This window comes from Gigantopelta aegis, chromosome 3 (genome assembly GCF_016097555.1).
Source record: "Gigantopelta aegis isolate Gae_Host chromosome 3, Gae_host_genome, whole genome shotgun sequence".
NCBI classification, from domain to species: domain Eukaryota; kingdom Metazoa; phylum Mollusca; class Gastropoda; order Neomphalida; family Peltospiridae; genus Gigantopelta; species Gigantopelta aegis.
This window is the reverse complement of record NC_054701.1, coordinates 51,869,110-51,895,251: the sequence shown is the minus strand read 5'-3', so window position 1 is coordinate 51,895,251 and position 26,142 is coordinate 51,869,110. Positions and strand designations below refer to the sequence as shown.

The following is a 26,142-nucleotide window of genomic DNA, read 5'->3' as shown; positions in this document are numbered from 1 at the left end:
GTCACTTTGATGACTGTAGAGATATGCTACAAGTTATGTATTTGGTTCAAATACAGCATATGAGCATAAAACATATTTTATTTAATACATGCAAACTGTTATGAGTGTACAATACACCATTCGTAATTAATACCAAAACTTTTCGGCCACCCTTCGTATAAACTGGTGACTTGCGTGCATATGCCCATTTATCACAGCAATGTTGGCATTGTGAACTATTTGATCCATGTGAAGCAACTTATATGCAGATGATTTTGGTAAAAGGATTGGTTTACCCTTACAATGTAGCAGTTGGTTTCAAAATGATTGTTTTAGGTGATACTTAACAAATACAGTGGTCATTTCTTTGTTTTTGCAACCATTTTGGAATCTTGGATTTATGCAGTGATAAAATGTATTTGTATTACAAAGTGATTACTAGAACTGAAATGTTTTCATAATAAAAAAACCCAACCTTTATTTGAAAGTATAAATTATTCATTGGGGAATATTATAGAATGTAAGATATGGCCACTTCTTACTATTGGCGGCCATTTTCATGACCATCTTGGATTGAAATGATAATGCAATATGTCAGTTAGCAAGATGTTGTTACAAATGAATTCCTTGGCCCATAAAATGTATTCAATAGCATAAAATATCTTCCCAGTTGATCTAAAATGCGATAAATTATGACTTCCTTGTTATAACTTACGATTTGCTTATATATTGGTGGCCATCTTGGATTACAATGCTTTAATTAGCTGGGGATAGTTCAAAATGAATTCCTGGTGAATGTTGACAAGTGCATTTCAGTTTGTGTGATTAAAACTATCTATATATTGACAAACAGATTAATACAGAGAAACGTTATTAAAATTTTAGAAAAGTACCTCCTCTCTACTAAAACTAATTTTCTGACCTTAAGCTACCCTGCAGAAAAGTCCATCATGGTGTTTTAAGATCCAGATACATACACCTATCAAAAAGTTATAGTTAAGTTTGGTGCCCTCGGATGGTACCAATTGGTCATATTTGAGGTCTCGGCTCATGGACTAATAAATGAATGAATAATAATTATAATATTTCATGTTTCAGTACACACCTATAAAATAGGTGTCAAACACCTGGTACATGTAATTATGGTACCCATTTTGTTATGTTTTTGTTTGTACCTATAAATAAATAGCCATGAAAGGTTTATTCAATTAATACTTTGGAGGGGTTGTAGTATTCATATTTATGGGTCAGAATTGTGTTTATAAATATATCATGTGAAGGCTTTTATTTAGTATAGTACAGCCTATAGACTGTTGTGGTCTACAAGTAACTGCTACTGTGGCATAGCCAGATTAATGCAGCATGATGGAAAATGCTAATTTTCCTTTTCGTGTTTTTCCAGTACACTGGTTTTCTGATGTGACATCTCCAATCTGCTAGCCACATCACCATTACATAACTAACAAGATGTGATTTTAAGTTTTAATGGACATGCAACATATGTTATGTTTTAATATTATCAGAGTACAGGTACAACTATAAAGCATGATTTGTAACATGGATTTTAAACATTTCTATTTTAATGTAATCGGAATACTAGCTTATCCAACATGTAACAATTTAAAACATTACAATTTCACAACAGACAAGTGTTATAAAATAATTTTAACTTTCTATCATATTGAAAACAAAACCTACGTGTCTGTTGGATCCACATAAACTTTAAGACTTGACCCTGACAGGGAACAAAATATGTCCACCACAATTTTTCTTGTTATATTCTCAGCTTCAGAAAAAAACTTTTCAAATGGTCCCGTCCTTTGCTGCTCTCTTTCAAGGAGACTTGCAAGAAATGGTGTCAGCATATTCCTCAAACCTCTATACAAGAAAACAACAACAAAAAAACCCCAGTTATTTTACACACTTAATAAATTTCATAAAAAGAATATTTTTGTTTTGGTTTAAAATGTGAATGTTCAATATTACTTTAAAATTAAATTAAATATAGTTCTTTTTTTTCAGTCTTTTATTTCACATACCTTCACAGATTAAAAACAAATTAAGACCATTAAAGAGTCTTTTATGTTGAGGATAAATATTTAATGGACATATCTGAGGTGTAATTTTTAGAACATTATACTATTTTTATAAAATAGCACTCCAAATATTAATTAAAAGTAAAATAATTATCCAAACATGAACTTAAGTACCATACCTGGACACAAGACAACTTACTGTGAAAGTTGACATGTTTCTGGCAGCGTTCTGCTCCATTCTATTTTCCCTCCCTCTGTCCTCTGCACCCCAGAAATAACACCCGGCTCCTTTTGAGCTGTGATCAAATGCCTGGATAACATTCAAATCAAAGAAATACAATAAAATAAGGAAATACCAACACGACACATGTAGTTTTATTTTGGGATATCCCTGGGTTGCTGTACATTTACAAGGAATCATAATTACTAGTATAAGAATTGTGGGTTTATCAACAAATATTTTATTTTGCAAAAAAAAAAAACCCAACCCCAACAACAAAAACCAAATATATTGTTAAATTGTAGTCAACAGTTAAAGCAAACAAAAATAAGGTCTGCTATGATCATATTATTTTTATTACAGACTTAACGATCATACATTGTCTCTCTGTTTCTTCTGCCTCCATATGGTCTGAATGGTAGGTTACCAGTGGCAATATGGTAAAACGTCACACCCAGACTCCACAGATCAACTGTACTTGCAAACACCTTGCCAGGAGACCGACGGAGAACAGCTCTCTCATACATGTCTGGATGCTACAACAATAATCAGGACCACACGGTAAACATGTCAAACTAAAGTGTACTTCTACCCATCTGATGTAATGATCCATTATAAAGATACAACAATAATCAGGACCACATGGTAATGATGTCAGACTAATGTGTACTTCTACCCATCTGATGTAATGATTCATTATAAAGATACAACAATAATCAGGACCTCTAGGTAAACATGTCAAACTAAAGTGTACTTCTACCTATCTGATGTAATGATCCATTATAAAGATACAACAATAATCAGGACCTCTAGGTAAACATGTCAAACTAAAGTGTACTTCTACCTATTGTCAACTCTCACACATTTGTCGTCGATCTCATGGATTTTGTAACAAACATCATGCTCTCACGTAACACTACTATATAATCTCACGCTTTGTAAAAAAATTTTTTTTTATAATCATAAGTTTATATTTTCGAGCTGAATGGAATTATATGCCGATTATATGATGTCTGTATTCACTACCTACTAATAGTTATACAGCATATCAAACCAGCCCTCTGTTCAGTACCAACAAACACTCGCAGGTGCTACTAATATCCAATGTTTTAATGCTGAACAGACCCCTGCTTTCATTACATGGACGTCAATTGGCTGCTGACTAATTTTCAGCCAAAGAAAAATCTGTAAGGTTTCATGCGGTATTTGATTGATCACAGTCTTCAAAATTAGCAACTCTGACTATCCATCGGAACCAAAACTTTGTAAATTTACAACATACTCTGCTACAAATGGGAGCCAACAAAGGAACTGTTAAAAAAGCAAAAATGTGCCATGAACTACAATATGCTACACAGAAAGTAAAAATTATTTCATCATCTTTGTTAATAATTGTACTCCCAAATTACTGCCTGAAAATGGTAGACACTGGTTACTGATCACCCCGGACTGGGTCACTGGCATCCAGTGATCGAGCCCGGGGGGGTCATGCTTGAAACCTTCGTGGTATAGGAGCATGTTAAAAATTTAATGAATGAACTGGTTACTGTCCATCTTAAATCTGAATGACAAAACCTTTACCATCAACAAAAACCTATCTCCACACAACACAGTTGAAAGGTATTTTGACAAGGTTGTGATTGTCTCCATGTATTGCTCTCCAGTGCTTTATTTATAGACGGGTTTCCACTCTCCAGGACACTACATCCATACGTCGCTTGTTTGGCTGCCACCCCCAAGACTGGTTGATCAAATCTAAACATGCATCAGGCTGAACTCAATGGATATATCTATATATAGAGAGAGAGGCAATGATCATGGCACTCATGAATCACTGTCAAAAAGAGTAATATCAGGTGTTCACGAAAGGTGAAAGTAACCTGGTATTCAGAATCATCCTTGATTAAGAGATACATGTATTCCCCCCCCCCCCCCCCCCCCCACTCCCCTTCCCGGAACCCTTGACCAGGGATTCGCCCTGGACCTGACCTGGATCTGCAGACCGTGGACTCCAGCTTCTAACTGTCTCACTCCCTAGAATTGCCACAGGTTGTTAAAAAAGCCATTAACACCTTCAGTAACACCTGGTATGTTAATATTAATAGATATGGTAATAATCATTGATTGAATAAAATTTATGTACATTTCTAATGTTTGTATTTGATCTGAACAATGTACATTTATTAGTATAGTTCACTGATATAATGTGCAACAGAGTAAGTACATATAAAATCATTTGTTTAATGACAAGTTGCAATGTATACGTTACCTATAGTATACAACATACATGTAACAAACAGTGCATGTTTACTGCAATATAACTTTCTTTCTATATGTTGTAGGACACGACGGTAAACTGTTATGAAAATTACATATAATGTGTAATTTAGCTATAAATAACAATAATCTTGGGTTTTATTTCTAATATGGGTAATGTTTATAAGACAGTTTACTGTACTTTTCACACATATTATTGTGTTTAAAATCACAAGATTGATTTCAATATACAATTTGTGTTTTAAAACACAACTGAATTTGAAACCTAGCTTTAAATCTACAATCACTCATCAACATAATGCTATGAATCTTTTACCAATTCAAAATACAAACAGAACTGCACACGTCAGGACTTGAACTTAAGAATTTGTTTTGACCAATAAAAAAGTCAGGGGGAGTTGGGTACTCTGATAAAAAAAACATAGCCATCATGACGTCATAAATTTCCAAGTTGTTCAATTTTGCTTATGTTTACTTCCGATCAATAATATGTTTTGCATTAATAAGTGAATGTAAATTCCAAATTTCAGACTTGTAAGTTATTTTGTTACTGCCTTCCAAGACAACACATAACCTTTTTTTTTTTAATTAGTTTTAAAATTTAAAATTTAAAACATTTAAAATTATTATTGGTTATTAAAAAAAAAAAAGTTCTGCTTACAAGTGTAGTGTCCAATTCACACCAATAAACCCTAATTGTTTTGTTTGTTTTTTGCCAAACATTATTTTATTTATATAGAGAATACTACATGAGTGGCCATTAGACATTTATTTTTCTACTAATAGGGATTTATTTACATGTTGTACAGTACCGGACATCGGCCCCTTCCTAAAAGCAAATGTCACTGAAAATTCCCAATTTCTTGGCTATAAATTCCCAATTTGGTGAATAAACATTTTGGTAATTATGTCTATTCTGATAAATTAATTTAACAAAGTAACAGAATCCCAAAAATAATGCAATTGCTGTGTACAACATTCTAAGTGAATAAGTACAACTTTTAAAAGTCATGTTTGAGTTGAATCAAAGAAAATTAAGAACGGTTATCTTCATGATATAACTGAAAATCATAACAATAAAAAGTAAATTGTTTTATTTATTTATTGGTCTAATTTTCACAATCCCATCAGTTATAGGACCCTTGTGGAAAACCCTGGATAAATCATTGACTAATAATAAGTTGCCCAGTATATTGGGAATATCACACTGCTTATGAATGGTGATTTTTTCTACAAAAGTTGAGAAATAATAATTAGTTGGTACCTTCCAAAATCACACCTGTAACCTATTTTCAGATTTTCAATTTTTGTTTTAATCCCTCTCCAAGAGAAAGGTTCGATTCACATCAACTAATGTTGCCTATACCTTGATGTTAGTCCTAATAGAATTTTGCTTTTGGTCTTCTATATCTAAGACAGACTGTACAGGCAATTTTAGAACATCATGGTTTGCACAATTATAATAATGAAGGTTATGTTTATGTTTAGGTGCCAGGAAAATCGCAGGATGCTGAATTAAGAAAGCTACACTTCAAAACTGGTAAGTCATTCCTCATTTTTAACAATGGTGCAAATACATGTTAGAAAATCATGTTGAGGTTTTTAGGGATGCTGAATTCTAAATTGAATATGTGTATTATGTTAGATAACAGCAAGGACACTGTTAGATCTCTGCTAGCAGCTTTAATAGTAATACAAATGTAGTAGTCATGCAAACACACATGGCCACGAGTGCATGCATGGCACAACCCACAAGCAAATTTGTTTCTTTTCTTTTTGTTCAATATATTTTCTGTGTAGCATGAATAAACACCCTATAAACAGCATTAGTCTAGACCCCCCTCCACCCCACCCCCCGATAAAATTCACAAACATGCGTCTGCTGTCTTGAACATATTTCATGGTCCGCAGTGGACAACACATTTTTATTTCCTCACCGTGGGAGGGGGAGGGGATTGAGAGAGAGAGTGACACTAGAACTATTACATGGTATTATAGGCCTGGATCTAGGGGAAAAAAAATGGGGGGAGAGGCTAAAGCATCTATACATGCTTGCAGACCGGCATATTGTTTCCACTAAAAAACCCAAAAAACAATAATAATTAAAAGTACTTTGTAGCTCAAGTATAAACCATATTAATTTGATTTTCCGACGGGGAGTGGGGGTGTATGGGTGGTGCATTATTTTCAGAGCCCTCTCTTCCTCTACCCACTTCCCATGCCTATGATTTGTCATAGGCTGTTAGCACACATTGATGGCCAATGTTCTAATGGGGGTACATGTATAACATGCACACATTTTCAAAAATACTAACAGACTTTCAGAATTTAGTCATCATTGTACAATGAGTATGGGGACAACATCTACATATAACTCAGTTTTATATCAGATGTTTAGGGTTTTTTTCACATCAATATTGCTTCAGAAGTAAATTATGCTGCAATGTTTTTGTTGCCCTATCTGAGAGAAGAAAATAGGCCGATACTGTCTACTGCTACATGTAGGTACGTAGTCTGTAAAGTGTGCTTCTCTTTGTTGGTATAAAATATTATGTGAGTATTATACATATATTAAAATTTAGAAAACAAGCCTGAATGAACATTAAGTAATGCCTACCCAACAGTTTGTAAATACAGGCATCGTTTGACTACCCTCGATTGTCTTGTTTGTACACGTGTCACCTATCATATCGGGTCTTATTTTGTACAGACAATTACTGTTTCATAGGTGTAAAATTAAGCCAACAAAGTAATATGGACAGAGTTAAATTGCATTTTATTTTGTATGACCAAGATGATTTTGATATTACTAAGTAAACAGCAAGAGGAAATGTTTTGGCAACACAATTACTGAAAGTCAGATACAGCAATTACAATGAGTGATAATTTCTGAAAATACATCATTAATTAGGATTACATTACCTCAGAATACGTCATATCATTAAAAACACTAAAAACACGTAATAAACTGGAATGACTTGTGATATCCAAACAGAGAATCAATAGTACAAGTCGTATATACCATGGTCACAATGACAACAAAATACAGTAACCAGAGGAGATGTCAGAATTCACACTTTTGTTTCTCCATGGGTCAAGGACACTTCCCACCAATTTAGTTGTAAACTGTCTTAGACTAGTAGTTGTGAAGAAATTATTAGTTTCAATGCATTTCTCAGTAGAACTCTGCACTCCTCAGGCACAGACGACCCAATATCAATAAAATTCACAACTTTGATAAATCATCCAATAACTTTCACATATTTTAAAACCATTTGATTATATATAGCATTTCTGAAAGATTAAAAAAAAAAAAAGGTTTAATTTTCCCCATTTTTGGCCCCTCCCCTCATTCCCTCTGAATGACAAAAGTGTGTTTTGGCCCCTCCCCTCATTCCCTCTGAATGACAAGTGTGTTTTGGCCCCTCCCCTCATTCCCTCTGAATGACAAAAGTGTGTTTTGTTTAACGACACCACATTGATTAATTAATCATCGCCTATTGGATATCAAACATTTGGTATTTTTTCTAATGCAGCAAGGGATCTTTTGTATTCACTTTCCCACAATAGCATATACCACGGCCGTTGTACAGTTGTGGTGCACTGGTTGGAACGAGACAGAATAACCAGTCACAAATTTATTTTTCCATGTGCCAAGTAAGTTTGCTACAAAATTTGGATGGAAATTTTGGAGAAGTCGAAAATAAGAAATGTTTATGCAGGGGGCAGGATGGAGCCTGTTGCATGATCAGTCTAGGATTGATCCCTGTCGGTGGACCCATTGAGCTATTTCTCGTTCCAGCCAGTGCACCACGACGTATATTAAAGGCCGTGGTATGTGTTATCCTGTCTGTGGGATGGTGCTTATAAAAGATCCCTTGGCTACTAATAGAAACATTAGCATTCAATAGCCAATGAATAATAATCAATATGCTCAGGTAACATAAAAGTCCATAATTACAGTCGATCATTAAGGGTTGTTTGTGAACCATGCTTGCTGGTATAAATGTTGAACGATTGCATTATTACAGAGTTGTAAACTTTAAAATTTAATTATCTCAGTATATCAGACATCACAGGCTTTCCGTGGACCCTCCATATATAGGTAACATTGCTAACTTCTTTTCTCATTTACCAGATAACAATGATTTTCATAAAACTAATGAGAAAGACAGTGATGAAGTATGATGAGAAAGATAGTGGTTGTCTTACAAGGTATTCTTCTGTGCCATACAGAGACATGAAGCTTTCTTCATCTTCCAGCTCTCGAGCTGCCCCGAAATCGGTCAGTTTATACACCCAGCTGAAATACATTATCCACCTTATACACACAGCTGAAATACATTATCCACCTTATACACACAGCTGAAATACATTATCTAACTTATACACCCAGCTGAAATACATTATCTAACTTATACACCCAGCTGAAATACATAATATAACTTATACACCCAGCTGAAATACATTATCTAACTTATACACCCAGATGAAATACATTATCTAACTTATACACCCAGCTGAAATACATATCTAACTGATACACCCAGCTGAAATACATTATCTAACTTATACACCCAGCTGAAATACATTATCTAACTCATACACCCAGCTGAAATACATTATCTAACTCATACATCCAGCTGAAATACATTATATAACTCATACACCCAGCTGAAATACATTATATAACTTATACACCCAGCTGAAATACATAATATAACTTCTACAGGGGACAATATTTCGAAATCTGAGGTAACCGGAAGTCGGTTCACGTGGTTTTTACCTAGGTAACCAATTGTTCGGTTACGTGAATTATATTTGCGTAACCCATGGGTTATTTGATCGGTTACCTCAAAATTACGTTGAAATTATATTTTAAATACATCGTTTTTAGCTGAAACATAAAGTTAAAACAAATACAAAAGAAAACATTTTACAAAAAAAAAGAAAAAAACAGTCTTTAATGCTTGCTAAAGTTAACAATATTATAAAAGAACTGAATATTAACCCCAGTACTGAAACAAAATACAGGGGCGTAGCCAGAAATATTTTGTTTACCGACACAGGTGAAGCTCGTTTTGTTTACCGACACAGGTGAAGCTTGTTTTGTTTACCGACACAGGTGAAGCTTGTTTTGTTTACCAACACAACTACAGCAAACTAAATAATTAATTGGCTATTGGATCAGCTGTTGGAAGTCGGCTGTTTGATAACACGAAATTGCTGCTGCTGGATAAACATTAGTCAGTGGTTTACTGGATGCACAAAACCTGCATATATGAAAGAATAAAACATCATTTGGACCGCCCCAAAATAGAGATATTATACCACTGGGGTGCACAAAAGATAATAAATTGTCCACTTTATCAACTATCAAAGACTAAATCTTTGTTTTGTTTACCAACACAACTACAGCAAACTAAATAATTAATTGGCTATTGGATCAGCTGTTGGAAGTCGGCTGTTTGATAACTCGAGATTGCTGCTGCTGGATAAACATTAGTCAGTGGTTTACTGGATGCACAAAACCTGCATATATGAAAGAATAAAACATCATTTGGACCGCCCCAAAATAGAGATATTATACCACTGGGGTGCACAAAAGATAATAAATTGTCCACTTTATCAACTATCAAAGACTAAATCTTTGGAACAGCACTGTTTTCATTTCAAAAGTTATTATGAATACAGAATATAAAAAGATATTATTCAAATTACACATGTATGTCATGAAATGATGAGCATTACATACTTTTATAGGTAGTACTAAACCAAATAACTTCCGGCTGGGTCAAAGTTCGAGGTGCATTCAACTTTTGATAGAGAAGTGAACACCACAAGTCCTGTGATTGGTGATAAATGTGTTGTGTTGGTTGTCAATTTATTTCATCTAGTAGTATACACCCTATAGCACATATTCAGTGCATAATAAAAACTATTATGATTTTGTCATTTTATTTAATGAAACTAAACTGGTTGATTAATTAGCTGTCACTCGACCATGCAAGTTCACAATGACCTTGACCATGACAATAATCACTGTACATGGCTCTGAATGGAGTTTGAATCAAAGTTAGCACTGAGGAAAAGTTGGTTTTGACCTATAATTCATATTGTAAAGATTTTAATAATTTCTTTTTACATGGTATATTTGACTTGCCATATACAACTGCTTTTAAATATGGTATTGTATATATAGGCAACCTGAACTAAGATTTTAATAGCAATTTATTTTTATATTACAAATAACATGTGCCAATAGTGGGTTAATGTCTTTAGTTTCCATCGACATAATTAATGTTTTATGTATGAAATTCTGAAAACTCAAATTTGTAAAGAACTTGATTTTTATTGTAATTTTGACATATTTATAGGGTGCTAAGTTATATTTTAGACAAATTTGTACCGTAGTTTTATGCAAACTTTTAAGGAAATTTGAAGAAAACTTTACCAGACATAATTAAATTTGTTGTCACTATTTTGCCTTCTGTTTATACATAACAATAAGCTTGTTAAACATATATTTAGATCTCCAGATCAAATATCACTTAGTTTACTCTCATGAAAGGAAGGAAATGTTTTATTTAATGATGCACTCAACACATTTTATTTACAGTTATATGGCATCAGACATATGGTTTAGGACCACACATATTATATTGAGAGAGGAAACCCACTGTTGCCACTTCATGGGCTACTCTTTTCGATTAGCAGCAAGGGATCCTTTATATGCACCATCCCACAGACAGAGTAGTACACACCAAGGCCTTTGATATACCAGTCATGGTGCACTGGATGGAGCGAGAAATAGCCCAATGGGGCCCACTGACAGGGATCGATCCCAGACCGACTGCACATCAATCGAGTGCTTTACCACTGGGCTACGTTGTTCTCATGAAGAGCATTTTAAGTTTATACTAGATTCACAACCAATTTTTTTCAGATTTGATTATCTGCCTTGGAGTAAGTTGATAATTTATTTTATTGTTAAAGCTGTATTACCCAATGTACTACTAGCTAAATAAAATGCTGGATTACAGATTGTAGGAATACATCCAATATTGTATTCATCTGGATTAGAAAATAATGCAAGAAAATAGATGTTCGGGTAATTATGTCATTTAAAAATAGTTTTTTTCAGTAATTAATAAAAAATAAATGTGTGAAAGCTGCATGATAATTCCAGGTATCACAACTATTAAAACCTCCAACTACAGTAGGCTATAAATAAAATATAGTCAGAAATTTTGGTGGCTGCCAATGGTTTTGATGGTTCATTATGAAACTCAGCATGGTCAATGGATTTGAAATTCCCACACCTGGTGACTTGAAGACACCCACACCCAGCATACAGGATTTCCCTCCAACACTAATGTTCAGGACTTCATACAGGTAGTCACGTTGGTGACAGGGTATTTTTTAATACTGATATTTCTTTGATGTGCCTGTTAAGGTCTTCATAATCTAGGGATCAGTCAAGCGCATGTGTTTTAATAGAATTCTTTAAAAGGGTAGATGTACTCTGACTATCTTTGTTGTCTCTACATATATACCTGAGTACACACACACCCAACTGACAGTAAATATCTTCAGGAGTATTATTTTAAAACATTTTGTTGTTTAATATGACACATATTGCATTTGTACAAAACTGTATGCAATATATAAGCCTTATGAGGTGTACATTGTTAGGCTGCACTGTAGAAACAACAGTTTCGGTGAGGTTGTTAGTTTATGTCAGAATACATCAGATCCTGGTTATCATAAAAACACATAGCTGGACACTTTTTGAAAAATGTATGTTATCTGTATAGGTAGCACTAAACCAAATAGTTTCATCTGGCCAAAAAATTTATGCAATTTTATTTCATCTAGTACCACTGTGTCAAGTAGCCTTGTGCTTGAAACATGTGTGGAGTACGTACCTGTAAAAAAAAAAAGTACTAAAATTTTGTGCGGAATTAGGGTAGTCATAGACGCTACCCGTTATCTCAGAAATGAGCATCTTGACCCCCAATTTTTTCTGATTCACTTTAAGGGTGAGGGGTGGTAGCATTTATATTTGTGGCATTTATGTCGACTGATACGCTGCAGGTAGGAGTTTTAGCCACATATGTTACTATTATCGTCTGTGGGATTTCATTTGATAGTATACACCCTAGAGGGATGGTCTTAGCATTACATGTATTAAAAATGAAATATTTTATGCCAAATTTGAATTACATAATTTTATAGAACAACCCCAAAAGCTGAACAGTGTTATACTTATGAATTATGTGTGTCAGTATGGAACAGAATAGGACAATTTCATGCTTCAGTATAAAATACATGGATTTCAGGCTGGGAGCCTCAGTTTAGAAAAGTCGGGTAAATTTACCCCAATTTACTGCCATAGGTAAGGCTCCTCCACGATATATTATCTGCTGATATTTAACAATATGTGTACAATGACGCTTTCTCTTCTGTGGACATTCCGTTAATTATTCCGTTAACCACCCCTAAAATTGATTAAAGTATGATTAGTGAGATAAACATCACTTAAACAATCAGATATTAATTAGAAACAGAGAAAATATATTATCATGAATGCATCCGAGTGTATGAACAAAAGCTTGGTTTAATAGGGTACAAAACCTGAGACAAAACCCTAAGAAAATCTCCACTAAGACAGCACCATGCAGCAACAAAGCTTTACTTTCACTTATTACGCATCAGTAACGGTCTTTGTAAATAAAAGAAAATATACTGTAGATATTTTGGTTCAGTCTTTAATTGATAAAAGTTCATGATAAGGTTGTTTGCCTACTAACATGTGCGTGCACATGTGTGAATGTTGTATTTATTACCAAAGAAAGAAACTAAAAAGCCATAAAACAAACAAAAAAGAGTAAATAATCATGGTGGTGGGGTAACAGAAATAAGTTTAAATTAGAGGAGTACCCGGAAGTGGTCTTGGTATTACTTGTAGGGGTAAATATTCTTGTTACTGTTTTGAGTTTTATTGTACCTTGCAATTCTGCACATTTAAAATATGACTACAAATTGCCATAGGTAGACTCAACATTGCCATCAGTGGGCTATTATTAAAGCCGAGTTCTGCCTTCTATATTTTACCATCTTACATGCACAAAGAGGACAGCACATACCACAGCCTCCAATATACCAGTATACAGGCATGTGGCACTGGTTGGGGCTGGAATAACACCAGGGTCTTCTGAGGTGGTCCCACCCCAGGACCCAAGCACCCCAGGTGAACTGGATTCAACTTTGAATGAAAAAATAATGATACACACTATTTAAATATTTAAGTAAATTGACAACCACTCTTTTGAAACAGTAAAAAATTACAGAAAACACACATATTGTGAAAATATAATCAACTGGCGAGATATGAACACCGGTATATTCAATAAGCATCAAGTGTGAACATCACAGTATACAAACAGTACTAGGGGCAAGATGTATTTCAAACAATATCACTTTTGACGAAATGTGAATAAGCATTACTATAGCTGTAACAAAATGAATGTCAATGTTTCAATAGCATGTATGTCTACAATGTACATGAATGCAAGCAGGCTCACAATGTGTGACGAGTTCTTTAGGCATGTAATGACGGCATCAAGCATTGGCCTCCATTCCTCCCTCAATGACTATACTGTCTGATCCCAGCCCATTCCTCCCTCAATGCCTGTACCGTCTGATCCCAGTCCATTCCTCCCTCAGTGCCTGTACCGCCTGATCCCCGTCCATTCCTCCCTCAGTGCCTGTACCGCCTGATCCCCGTCCATTCCTCCCTCAGTGCCTGTACCGCCTGATCCCAGCCCATTCCTCCCTCAGTGCCTGTACCGCCTGATCCCAGCCCATTCCTCCCTCAGTGCCTGTAGTTCCTGATCCCAGCCCATTCCTCCCTCAGTGCCTGTCCTGATGCCATTCCTCCCTCAGTGCCTGTACCGCCTGATCCCCGTCCATTCCTCCCTCAGTGCCTGTACCGCCTGATCCCCGTCCATTCCTCCCTCAGTGCCTGTACCGCCTGATCCCCGTCCATTCCTCCCTCGGTGCCTGTACCGCCTGATCCCCGTCCATTCCTCCCTCGGTGCCTGTACCACCTGATCCCCGCCCATTCCTCCCTCGGTGCCTGTACCGGCTAATCCCAGCCCATTCCTCCCTCAGTGCCTGTACCGCCTGATCCCCGTCCATTCCTCCCTCAGTGCCTGTACCGCCTGATCCCCGTCCATTCCTCCCTCAGTGCCTGTACCGCCTGATCCCCGTCCATTCCTCCCTCAGTGCCTGTACCACCTGATCCCCGTCCATTCCTCCCTCAATGCCTGTACCACCTGATCCCAGTCCATTCCTCCCTCAATGCCTGTACCATCTGATCCCAGTCCATTCCTCCCTCAATGCCTGTACCATCTGATCCCAGTCCATTCCTCCATCAAATGTCTGCACCGTCTGATCCCAGTCCATTCCTTCCTCAATGCCTACACCGTCTGATCCCAGTCCATTCCTCCCTCAATGTCTGTACCGTCTGAACCCAGTCCATTCCTCCCTCAATGACTGTACCGTCTCATCCCAGTCCATTCCTCCCTCAATGTCTGTACCGTCTCATCCCAGTCCATTCCTCAATGCTCGTACCGTCTCATCCCAATACATTCCTCCCTCAGTGTCTGTACCATCTCATCCCAGTTCATTGAAAGATGGGGATCTGTGTCCTGCAGTCAGCTGGTACCTGTTCTCATCAGAAAACAGCACACATGGCTAATGCTCAACTGGATGTGCCTATTGTAAATGCTCATTGGTGTTGCTGTGTCAATGTGGTCTCTGTAAATGGCTGATAGGCAGTGACTCCACGCTGTTGTAGTCGGCAACTTACAGTGACGATTCTAGAACATATGACACCCCAGGTCATTCCCTCTGATCTTCCTCGGTCAAATCAGGGGGTAGGGAAATGTCCCAATAGTCAGTGTGACGACAATGGCATGACCAAGTGCAGTCACTGCCACAGTGAGGAATCTTAAATGTAAGATGTGGAGATTGGCTGTTGTGACGCTGTGTTTTACATTCGTGGTTTGCCTGCAGTTCTGCCAGTGAGCCTGCAGTTCTGCCAGTGAGCCTGTAACGTCACATCAACCTGGTCATGATAATTTTCACACAATTTGTCATTCTTGCAATGTGGGAGGAACTTGCTCCCAACTGCACCATTCAAATAGCTCTCTTTCTTCAGCAGTTTTGGGGCATTTTATTGTTCACCGATACATGTTCTTTGCTACAGAACATTTTTTATACAATTATGTGCACAAGTATCATGTTTCACATGGCGACGCAGTGTATATTTTTATTAATGAACTCATTTTATACATGTAGCATCACCCAAGTGATTGGTTAATCTGTGTAGAATGATACTGGAACCTATCTAACCTTCTTTGAACGTAATTATGTTTATTTACTTTTTTAATGCTTTGATATACTTTCTTTTGATCACCAGTTTAGTACAAATGCCATTTTGGACTAAATTTAATTCTGCTGTAACTAACCTGCCATCATCTGCCATGCTACGTAAAATATTTCCTGGTTTCACATCTCGGTGGATTATACCATTGTCTCTCAAGTGCTTCATGCCATTAGCTGTATAAAAAACACAAAAAACATTAACCTACCTGTACTAAATGAATAAAATAATTATTGACATTTCTTAACAAAAAGGAGAGAAATATAACATTTTGTGCAATAGTACCCAAGAAATATTTTTCTTTGAATTGAGCTTGTAATGATTACCACTGTAAATCTGTAGTTTCTAGCGATATCAAATTAATACTATAACAACTTACAAAGTTTTATTACTACTATCATTATCATCATTATTATTAATATAACTTACCAACATGCTTAAGAATACATAAGAAAGTTTCTTCTTCTACACCATAACCATTTTCTGGACTGTCAAGTACTGTGTGTAGACTACCATGGCGACACAACTCCATAATTAAAACCTTCTGATGCAGAGATTGCTAAAAAAAATTGAAATAAAAACAAAACCTCATCCAACTAATTATCAAAGATAGCCTAAAATAGAAACAATACTTCTCACTGTATTCCAAGCCTTCAGGCACTAACTTTAAAAAAAAAACCCCAAAAAACCCCCAAACATTTAATTACTGTTACAGTATTAAAAACAAAAAAAACCCAACTGACCGAACACATTGTTTCTGACAATCCCATGTAAAACCTGCCAGCTGGGTTACAGCTAGCCCGAGTACTCTTGACTGTAAGAGAGCTAGATGGACATTTGGACATAAATGATAAAATTACCAAATATTTGACATCCAATAGCCGATGATTAATGAATCAATGTGCTCTAGTGGTGCCGTTACACAAAAACTATCTTTTTTTTATTGTCAGGCACTCGTCGGTTTGAGACAGCCCCTGGAAGACAGAATAGCTGAGTGGGCGATCATGTTACGCAACGTCACGATATAGGTTGGCGAACTTAGAATTCTGCTGTCCGGAGTTTGCCGAAGCTTAGCTGAATGTCGGTGCTGTCGGGTTTCTTTCTGTAGTGTGTGTATTAGTGATTAATATCTGATTTTTAAAAAATCTATTAACTTGAAAATGATCGATGTAAAGGTATTTGACGTCAAACATAGGATTGTTGTGGTATTAGAGCGGAAATCGTTGACAACTTTTTGGTTATCGGTAATTGCCAAAAAATACATAACTTGGTCTCCGACTGCAATGAGAGCGTATTTATGTCCAAATGTCCGTCTACCTCTCTTACAGTCAGAGTACTCGGGCTAGGTTACAGCAAACCAAATGTTTTGTTTGTTGTTGTTCCAGATCAGAAATGATAACAGTGATGGGATCCCTGAATAAGATCAGAGCTACATGTATAAGGCATTTTGTACCCATCTTGTTCATCCCTGGGTAACTGTGTACACACACAAACACCTGTAGCTGTGACTGTTGCAATCTCTGGACCAATCCATTGTTCCAGGGGGAATGCCTTTAGTTTGAGGTCAGGTTATTTTGAAAAGACATGTATGTTTTAAATATAGGGCCAGTAACTTTACATTTTACAGATTTGCTGGCCTCTAGGGGCTAGTGTGTGAAAATCCTTAATGTCAAGCCCTGATTAACCCTAGAGTATTTTCTGATTTGTCGACGTGTTGGTGGTTATACTATCACATTTCCTGTGTTATTGGCTCCGCTAATATAACCAATTAAATTATATCTGCATTAACATTAACATAGCAGGGTTATTACTTAATATTAAAAAGTATGACCTTATATTAATGGGGGGCGAGACGTAGCCCAGTGGTAAAGCGCTTGCTTGATGTGCGGTCGGTTTGGGATCAATCCCCGTCGGTGGGCCTATTGGACCATTTCTCGCTCCAGCCAGTGCACCACGATTGGTACATCAAAGGCCCGTATGTGCTAGCCTGTTTATGGGATGGTGCATATAAAAGATCCCTTGCTGCCAATCAAAAAGAGTAGCCCATGAAGTGGTTTCCTCCTTCGATATCTGTGTGGTCCTTAACCATGTCTGATGCCATATAACCGTAAATAAAATGTGTTGAGTGCATCGTTAAATAAAACATTTCCTTCCTTCCTTTATATTAACAGCTACAAAACATTTCTATCTATTTGTTGTTACATGTATTCATATGTATGTTTGGTTGATTGGTTAAGGCCACCGCAGACATTTGCAACTTTGTCGCATGCAACTGAAATTGCATGATTGCAAGCAACTTTTTTGTCGTTGCACTGATCCGCACACACATGCGACAACCAGCAATTTTAGTCTGGCAGTGATTACGTGACAGTCAAAATGGCGGTTTTCCTCCGTATTTGTTTCGACGGTGGTCATCGAGATATGTTCTACAACATATTTGTTATGACGTAGAAGACTGAATTTACGTAAAGTTGCACTTAATTTGTCCCACACGCTTTTTGGTCCTTTAGGATATAACCACACAATTGATGTAGAACACCTGTATAAACATACCTGATATTCCAAGCGCAGATTCCATCTCTGCAAGACACATCTCCCTTTTAGCCCTACTGCTATATTCAGGGGATGTTGTGTCAAAAAGACATGGTATTGTCTGCCATATCACCACTAATTCATCCTCTTTTTCTGTAGACCACATGCTGCAGGAGGCTGCCATTTTGAGTCATGTGATCACTATCTATCCATTCATTGGCAGTTTAAATTATTACGTCAACGTTTTGTTGCATGGAAGGCGCACACGTTTGCAACAGCGTGCAATTAGATGCAATTACATGCAATAAAATCAAACATATTTGATCAGAGCAATTTCAGTTGCATGCAACAAAAATTGCATCGCAGGCCAGCGCACACGATGCAACGACGTACGATTTTTGTTGCATGCAACAAAAATTGCACCTTGTTGCAAAGGTCTGGGTGGCCTTTATGCTTGCATATTAATTGTTACTATGTAGAATGTTTTGGGTTGTTAACTGTATAACATTGTAGTTGTGTGTTAATTGTTACTATGTAGAATATTCTGGATTGTTAACTGTATAACATTGTAGTACAGAGTATTAAGCTAATGAATATTCTGGAATACAGAATGTTTACAAATCCTATTATGTATGTGCATTTTGATTGACTGCTAATTTAAGGCAGGTGTTAATGACGTCATACATCATTAAAAGACAATATGTCATACATCATTTTTTTTTAAAGACAGACAGTGACATTATTATGGAGAGTCTGCAGGGTAACAAACAAAAACCAAAACTTTATTTTACTAAATGTTCTAATCGTATCAGATACACCAGCAGAATTCACCACTAACTACAACAGACTACTCCAAGAATGAATGCAACAACGATTTTTTGAGACCATGAGCTCAAAGTGGACTGTTGTGACAGTTGTATTGACTATGTTGCTGCCGACTACCAAGACTATGGCAGCCTCAAGTGGCATCTGCTGTTGAAGATTCAAGTGTATAAGGATACTAACAAGAGAACTGAAGACAGAAGAGAAATAATTTCTGAAAATAGTGCACTTTCTCTATAGACTATTAGTAAGACTTTTACCATCTGATTATCATTGTTTATAATTAGAGGCCGTCCATAATTGTCAACATTTTCACGAGTGTACAAACCGTACACTTTTGACCACCCCCCTGTTGATCGACATTTTTCATTTTCAAAAAAGTGTACGCTGGCCCCTTAACCCCCCCCCCATCCCCCCTCCGCCGCGTACGGTTTGTATGCTCGTGAAAATGTTGAAAATTATGGACGACCCCTTAGTTTCTCTGTGAATGATGATTTTTGTAACTGTATTTTAATTGTGTTTACTACATTAAATTTTAAATATCATTTGGTGTGATTGTTTGTTGGTTTCACACTTAAAGGTTATTTCTACCATAACATTGTGCACTACAAATGCATTTTTCTAACACAATGTAATTAGTAACCTCTTCTTCCACTGATAACAGCTTGACAATGTTTTGACTGTTTAGTTTTCTCATGACATCATACTCTCGCAGTTGGACTTCAAAAGGCCGCTGGTAACTGCTAGCAGAAAACACCTTCACTGCTACTTCCTCTCCAGTCCGCTGCAATATAACAAGTAAACACTGACAATAGAAAACTTACTAAATGGTCTCTAATGAATGAATATTTAACGACAACCTAGCACAAAATCAATCTGGCTATTGGATATCATACAAAGGTAAGTAGGGCCTACATGGTCACTTTAAAGAATGAATTAATGAATGTTTAATGACACCCCAGCACAAAATAAGATCGACTATTGGGTGTCACATACAAAAAGATAAGTACATGGTCACTTTAAAGACACATCAAAGATGGGATTTGTCACTAAAACACAAGCCAAGTTCATTAAACATTTATTTTCCTTACAGTAAAATGCATGCATGTGTTTATCCACATTAAAAAAAAATGTCATGAAACTACTGCAGACCTGTCAATATTCAGTCAAGAGAAAGCAGTAGATGTGTATTGATTTTTTTAAATGCACATGATTTAACACAAAAATAACAAAAAACAAAAACAGTATTACATTAAGATATAATGTCATGTATACAGGTCTGTCATCTTGGCATATAAAAAACCCAACTGTGCACAAATTACATTCTGTACAAGCAATTAAAAGTAATATATTTCACGTTATAAAATGCCCTAATAAAATGACAAGTGAACATTATTTCCCCACATCATAAGTTGATAAAAAAAATTGTATTCGAAAAAAACACAATGAAATGATCAATTATTGTATAACCCTTTCCAAATTTTTGACAATATATGTCACTTTTTGTTAATATTTTTCTTTCATCCAATCAAAATCATGTGATTGTGTGATGCCATGATATATTTATGCAGTTTCGAGGCGACTTTTGCAGAAACTTTACTTGACAATGGACTTTTTAAAAGAACTTTCAAGAAAAATTAACCTTTATTTAATGACAGTTAAATTATAGTCATTTAATGATACTGCTGTGAAAACATACCTCACAAAACATTGGTCCAAAAACAAACACATGAATGGAAGTCCACCTTGTATCTCAATTATTTGGCTTTGTACACAATCAGTTTTACATAATTTTACCATCGTTGCATCCGTTCTTTATAGGTCCAATTGTTTAAATTACTCTTTTTTCAAACTTTTGAACAGCCATAAAGCCAAATGACCTCACTAATAATTATTAGACAAGGAAGATAACTGAAGCAACTTGTTCACAAATGATTTTTTAATTTTCACTCCAAATAAAATAGAGAAAATATGACTTTTCACCAAATATCAAATTATGTTTTCTGTAGATCTATACATTTCATGACTATGTATGTAATAAAATCTATGATTATTAAAATAATGCTATGCAATACACTGACTAAATAATGTTAATATATTTCCTAAAAAAAAGAAATCTTAAAAACTGTTGTGTTTTACAATACCTTGTTGCGTCCAGAATAAACCATGCTTGTAGCTCCCTGTCCCAGAACCTGAGTGATATCCCACACATAGTTTGCTGATCCTCGCAGGGCAGCCATCTGAAGTGATACACTTTCTAGTAGCTATTAACTGGGTAATAATTATTTTTGAAAGTGTGGTTGTGTTAGCTCATCAGTTTGATTGTAGATGATGTGATTATCCATCATTGTGATCAAACAGTTTTGACAGTTAATGTCTGCTTTATAGAAGAATCCACTCTCGACTATGTACCACCAACACTCAACTACTGATGTCACTCAAAATTCCTTAAATGAGATAAATTTCGATCAAAACGAGGTAAAGATAACATAAATCATAAAATATTAGCGATCTTAAAATTTAGTGACATAGAACTTTAGCAAGGTCATCATATCAGAAACAAATAAACTTAAGTTGTTGGATCAGCTGAAATAATGTTTTTGACGAATCTTGACGTTATGCAGCTTACAGACATCTTGAAGTTAGTAGTAAATTATAGTAATGTGCAAATTCAGTTAATCACAGACAAAACAATCGCACAAAAGTATCTGTAGTACTACAAGAATATCAGTAGTTGTAACTGGTACAAAATACATTGAAATAACTTTATACAAAACACAGAACTCGTTTTAATTGCTATTTTTTATTTTATTCAGTGGCAAAGTCAGAAATTAAGGAGCCCACCTCTTGTTATTGAAAAATAGTGGTGTTGTCATCGTGACAAGTGTCTAGTTTTGTGATATAACTGTTGTTAATCCATTGCTGATTGATTACAACACAAAATTTAGATGTTTAGAATTATTAGATAACTTTGATGGCGTGTAACACATCTCCCTGTTAGTTCATTTTCTGTGGGTCCAAAATGTTGGACATTTGTTTGTTTTAATTAAGTACTAAATTTCTAGTAACTTATCCATCTGATGAGGTTGACCATCCAAAAATGACCTATTTTAATCAAACCTGTTGGGTCAGCTTATATATTATTTCAATATGAGCTATTGTGAATAGACATTTTTATCTTCAATGTTTAAACATCTGCAGTTGACCACACCTGTACTTGCAAGTATATTAAAATGTTGGTAATATCAGTCACTGTATTCTTAAACTGGCCAGGACCATATACATAATATAATGCATATTATGAAGGATGGAACCATGATTTGTTTTAGGGAAGGTTGCAAGGTTTAAAAAGGGCAGCTATAGTATTCAGTGTAAACGCAATGTAGAAAAAGAGCACCCAACAAAATCACCCCCTAAATCCCTTCCCTTGGATCAGTGGATAATGTCAAATTATATTGATTTAATTTAGAAAACGTATTAAAAAGGGATATACTGGAACTTCAATTCATGTACCATATTCTTGAGGCAAATGAATGGTCCTTTTGGGGGATTGAAAAAACATTTGGGACTATTTTTAATAACAATTTAGTGAAAATATTTATAGGGTAAATGCTTAAAAAAAAGAAGATATTAAAACCCAAAATAAGGCTTAAATAAAAACATTTCACTGTGCCAATTTTTGCTAAACAGTTATTTCCCCTTAATGGAAAATATCCATTTTAGGGAAGTTAGGGGCAATTAAAAATGTTTTTGTTGAAAATAGTTCTTTAAAATGTATTCCATCAGTACAGCAAAAATCATTGTCATTCTTGTCATATTTAGAAAGTGTCCGCGTTCCCTACTATACACATAAGGGCTCGAGCCACTAGAAGGCATGCATATTATGTGATGTACTACATTTGGTTATGGCAACAAAGAAAACGATTAACAAATGAAAAGGGCACTTTACTGTCGGGGGGGGGGGGGGGGGGGGGGGGGGAATGTGTGCTAGACTTTTTTTCTTTCTAAAATGGCTTTCTGGCACCTTTATATCCGGGCGGTTGATAGTTAAGGTGTGCGTTGATTGAACTAGAAGTAGAATGTAGAATCTATGACAAAGCAATATTTTTAAAATGTTGGGGAAATCTAAAAGGTAGAAGAGCAATTTATAATAGTTGTTAACAATTACAATGTGATTCAGATTGGGATTAGGGGGTTAAGGATTTGGGTTGGGGTTAGGGTTAGGGTACTCTAACTGTAAGAGAGCTAGACGGACATTTGGACAGTTATACACTCTCATTACAGTCAGAGACAAACCTATGTATTTTTTTGGCAATTCCTGACAACCAAAAAGTTGGCAAAGATTCCCGCTCTAATACCACACCAATCCTATGTTTAACGTCAAATACCTTTACATCGACCATTTTCGAGTTAACTGATAAAAAAAAATCCACATATTAATCACTAATACACATACTACAAAAAGAAATCCTACAGCACCCACATTCAGCTACGCTTCGTGACACTCCGTCGCCATAATTACAAAGCTCGGCGATCTATTTCGAAACGTAGATCATGTGATCGCCCACTGGGCGATTCCGCCTTGTGCAGCAGTTACAGGGGCCGTCTCATACCAAGCGACGTTACAACATGGATTAGTTTCATTTTGTGTTTCTGCGATGGAATGTGCATGTTGTAAAGAACGTTTAGAGAATAAAAGTGGACGGTTGCGTAGAACAGGAATTTGTAAACAATTCAAAGGTGGGCCCAGTGCTGCACAGACATTAAGTGATGTTTTTGATGTAACTGTCACTCCCGAAAAAGAATTATTCGTCTGTCTCCAATGTAGTTTGACGATTCGTTCCTTGGACACAAAAAACCCCCAATTGTCAACTGTGGAGATAAAATTTAGAAAAGTTAAAAAACCAGGCTCATACATAGCCACAAAACTGCCAGCCACCCCAAGTGCCTGACAAACACCAAAGCGACAGAGAGTGGTACACACCCCAAGCAGGCATACCAGTCGTAGATCAAAGACTTTTTCACCTGGAGAAAAGGTGAATATAATATTGTTTCTGTGTGTGTGTGTGTTACTTTTACGAGTTTTAGGTTAGTGTAACTTCATTACAGACATGCAGATGTTGCTATTGAGCATAAAAAGTCGCCAACCGATAGATTTTTTTGTCGTTCCAACCAATGCATCAGAACTGGTCAGTGGCCGTGGTATGTGCTGTCCAGCCTGTGGGAAAGTGCATATAAAAGATCCATTGCTAATGTAGCGGGTGTCATCTCCAATACTCATGTCAGAGTTACCAAATGTTTGACATCCAATAGCTAGTGATTAATAAATCAATGTGCTCTAGTGGTGTCATTGAACAAAACAAATTTCAATATTTTTTAGTTTGATCTGAATAGCAAAACAACTATAATTATTTTGCAAGATAAGTTTTAAAGATCGAATGAACTATGCACCGATTCAATTTTGATTTTGCAGTAACAAGCATTGCCATCTGTCCCCTTAATGCCTCGGAATACATCTTATGATACCCATCCCCTCAAGAGCGTTACGTAATTGTTGAAGAAAAACCCCCCCACACACACACCACTATTGTACTAATGACTAATTCATAAAAAATAAAATAATCAAATTAAATTACTACTTACTTTATCTTTCATAAGAGGAGGCAATACATAGCACATACTTTTGCCGTATCCTGTCGATAACACACCCCAAATGTATCCTTCAAGTTCAAAATGGAATCAATAATCTGTAATTGTTTTGGTTTAATGACGTAATTAAATCCAAATTCATCCAAAACGGCATTAGCCAACTCTTCCATGTTGTAATGTCGCTTGGTATGAGACGGCCCCTGTAACTGCTGTACAAGGTGGAATCGCCCAGTGGGCGATCACATGATCTACGTCTAAATAGATCGCCGAGCTTTGTAATTATGGCGACGGAGTGTCACGAAGCGTAGCTGAATGTGGGTGCTGTCGGATTTCTTTCTGTAGTATGTGTATTAGTAATTAATATGTGGATTTTTTTTTATCAGTTAACTCGAAAATGATGGATGTAAAGGTATTTGACTTCAAACATAGGATTGGTGTGGTATTACTATTAGAGCGGGAATCTTTGCCAACTTTTTGGTTGTCAGGAATTGCCAAACAAATACATAGGCTGGTCTCTGACAGTAATGAGAGCGTATAACTGTCCAAATGTCCGTCTAGCTCTCTTACAGTCAGAGTACTCAGGCTATGCCAATGGGCTTTACGTGCACATTCGGAGCAAGTTGCTGTAGCGCACGCCTGTCCTGGGCACAAGAGCCGACCTTGGCCGGCTTCTCTGTCCAGGACAAAACACTATAATTAATGGGCATCTATTTATGGAGCTCGCTTGTAGGTAACAACGCAACTAAAGACACACTGACACTGACACTGACACTGACACCCGACAGATTGAGATTCACATCCGCATGTTCACATCGAAGTAGGCATAAAAATTAAAATGACAAACATTGACCTTTTTTTTCATAATACTATGACCGATTTACCATTTTCTGGAATACCAAGTTTCCCTTTTACTGACAATTAAAATATTGCAGAATAAGGAAATCATCCAAAACCACGTCAGGATTTAGGCTAAGCCTAATGATAGAGGCAAGATGTCAAATGAACGTTTCCGGACTGAAATAAAACTAGCGAACTTTTCTATCCGCTGTGAAGCCAGCGAACAATAAGAGGTTATCGGATGTCAGGTCTTTCCAGAATATAGTTCCACATTGATTTACTTTCTGTATCATTAAATTTATAGTGCTTTTTGCAATAAACAATTATTTCTTCCACAA

At 36.2% G+C, this 26,142-nt stretch overlaps 1 protein-coding gene across 1 annotated transcript in view; it reads right to left on the bottom strand.

Moving 5' to 3' along the window:
- Positions 1-25,981, bottom strand: part of LOC121368213 (serine/threonine-protein kinase TBK1-like) — a 53,579-nt gene extending 27,598 nt beyond the window's left edge. Inside the window, exons 1-9 of the mRNA XM_041492847.1 lie at positions 25,849-25,981; positions 21,463-21,765; positions 19,962-20,102; positions 16,394-16,523; positions 16,050-16,140; positions 8,725-8,815; positions 2,614-2,771; positions 2,215-2,325; positions 1,678-1,857 (exon numbers count right to left, since the gene is read on the bottom strand). Coding sequence (XP_041348781.1) covers positions 1,678-1,857; positions 2,215-2,325; positions 2,614-2,771; positions 8,725-8,815; positions 16,050-16,140; positions 16,394-16,523; positions 19,962-20,102; positions 21,463-21,558 — 998 coding nt within the window. The 5' untranslated portion in view covers positions 21,559-21,765; positions 25,849-25,981. The remainder of the gene's footprint in view (positions 1-1,677; positions 1,858-2,214; positions 2,326-2,613; positions 2,772-8,724; positions 8,816-16,049; positions 16,141-16,393; positions 16,524-19,961; positions 20,103-21,462; positions 21,766-25,848) is intronic.
- Positions 25,982-26,142: the final 161 nt, after the last annotated feature.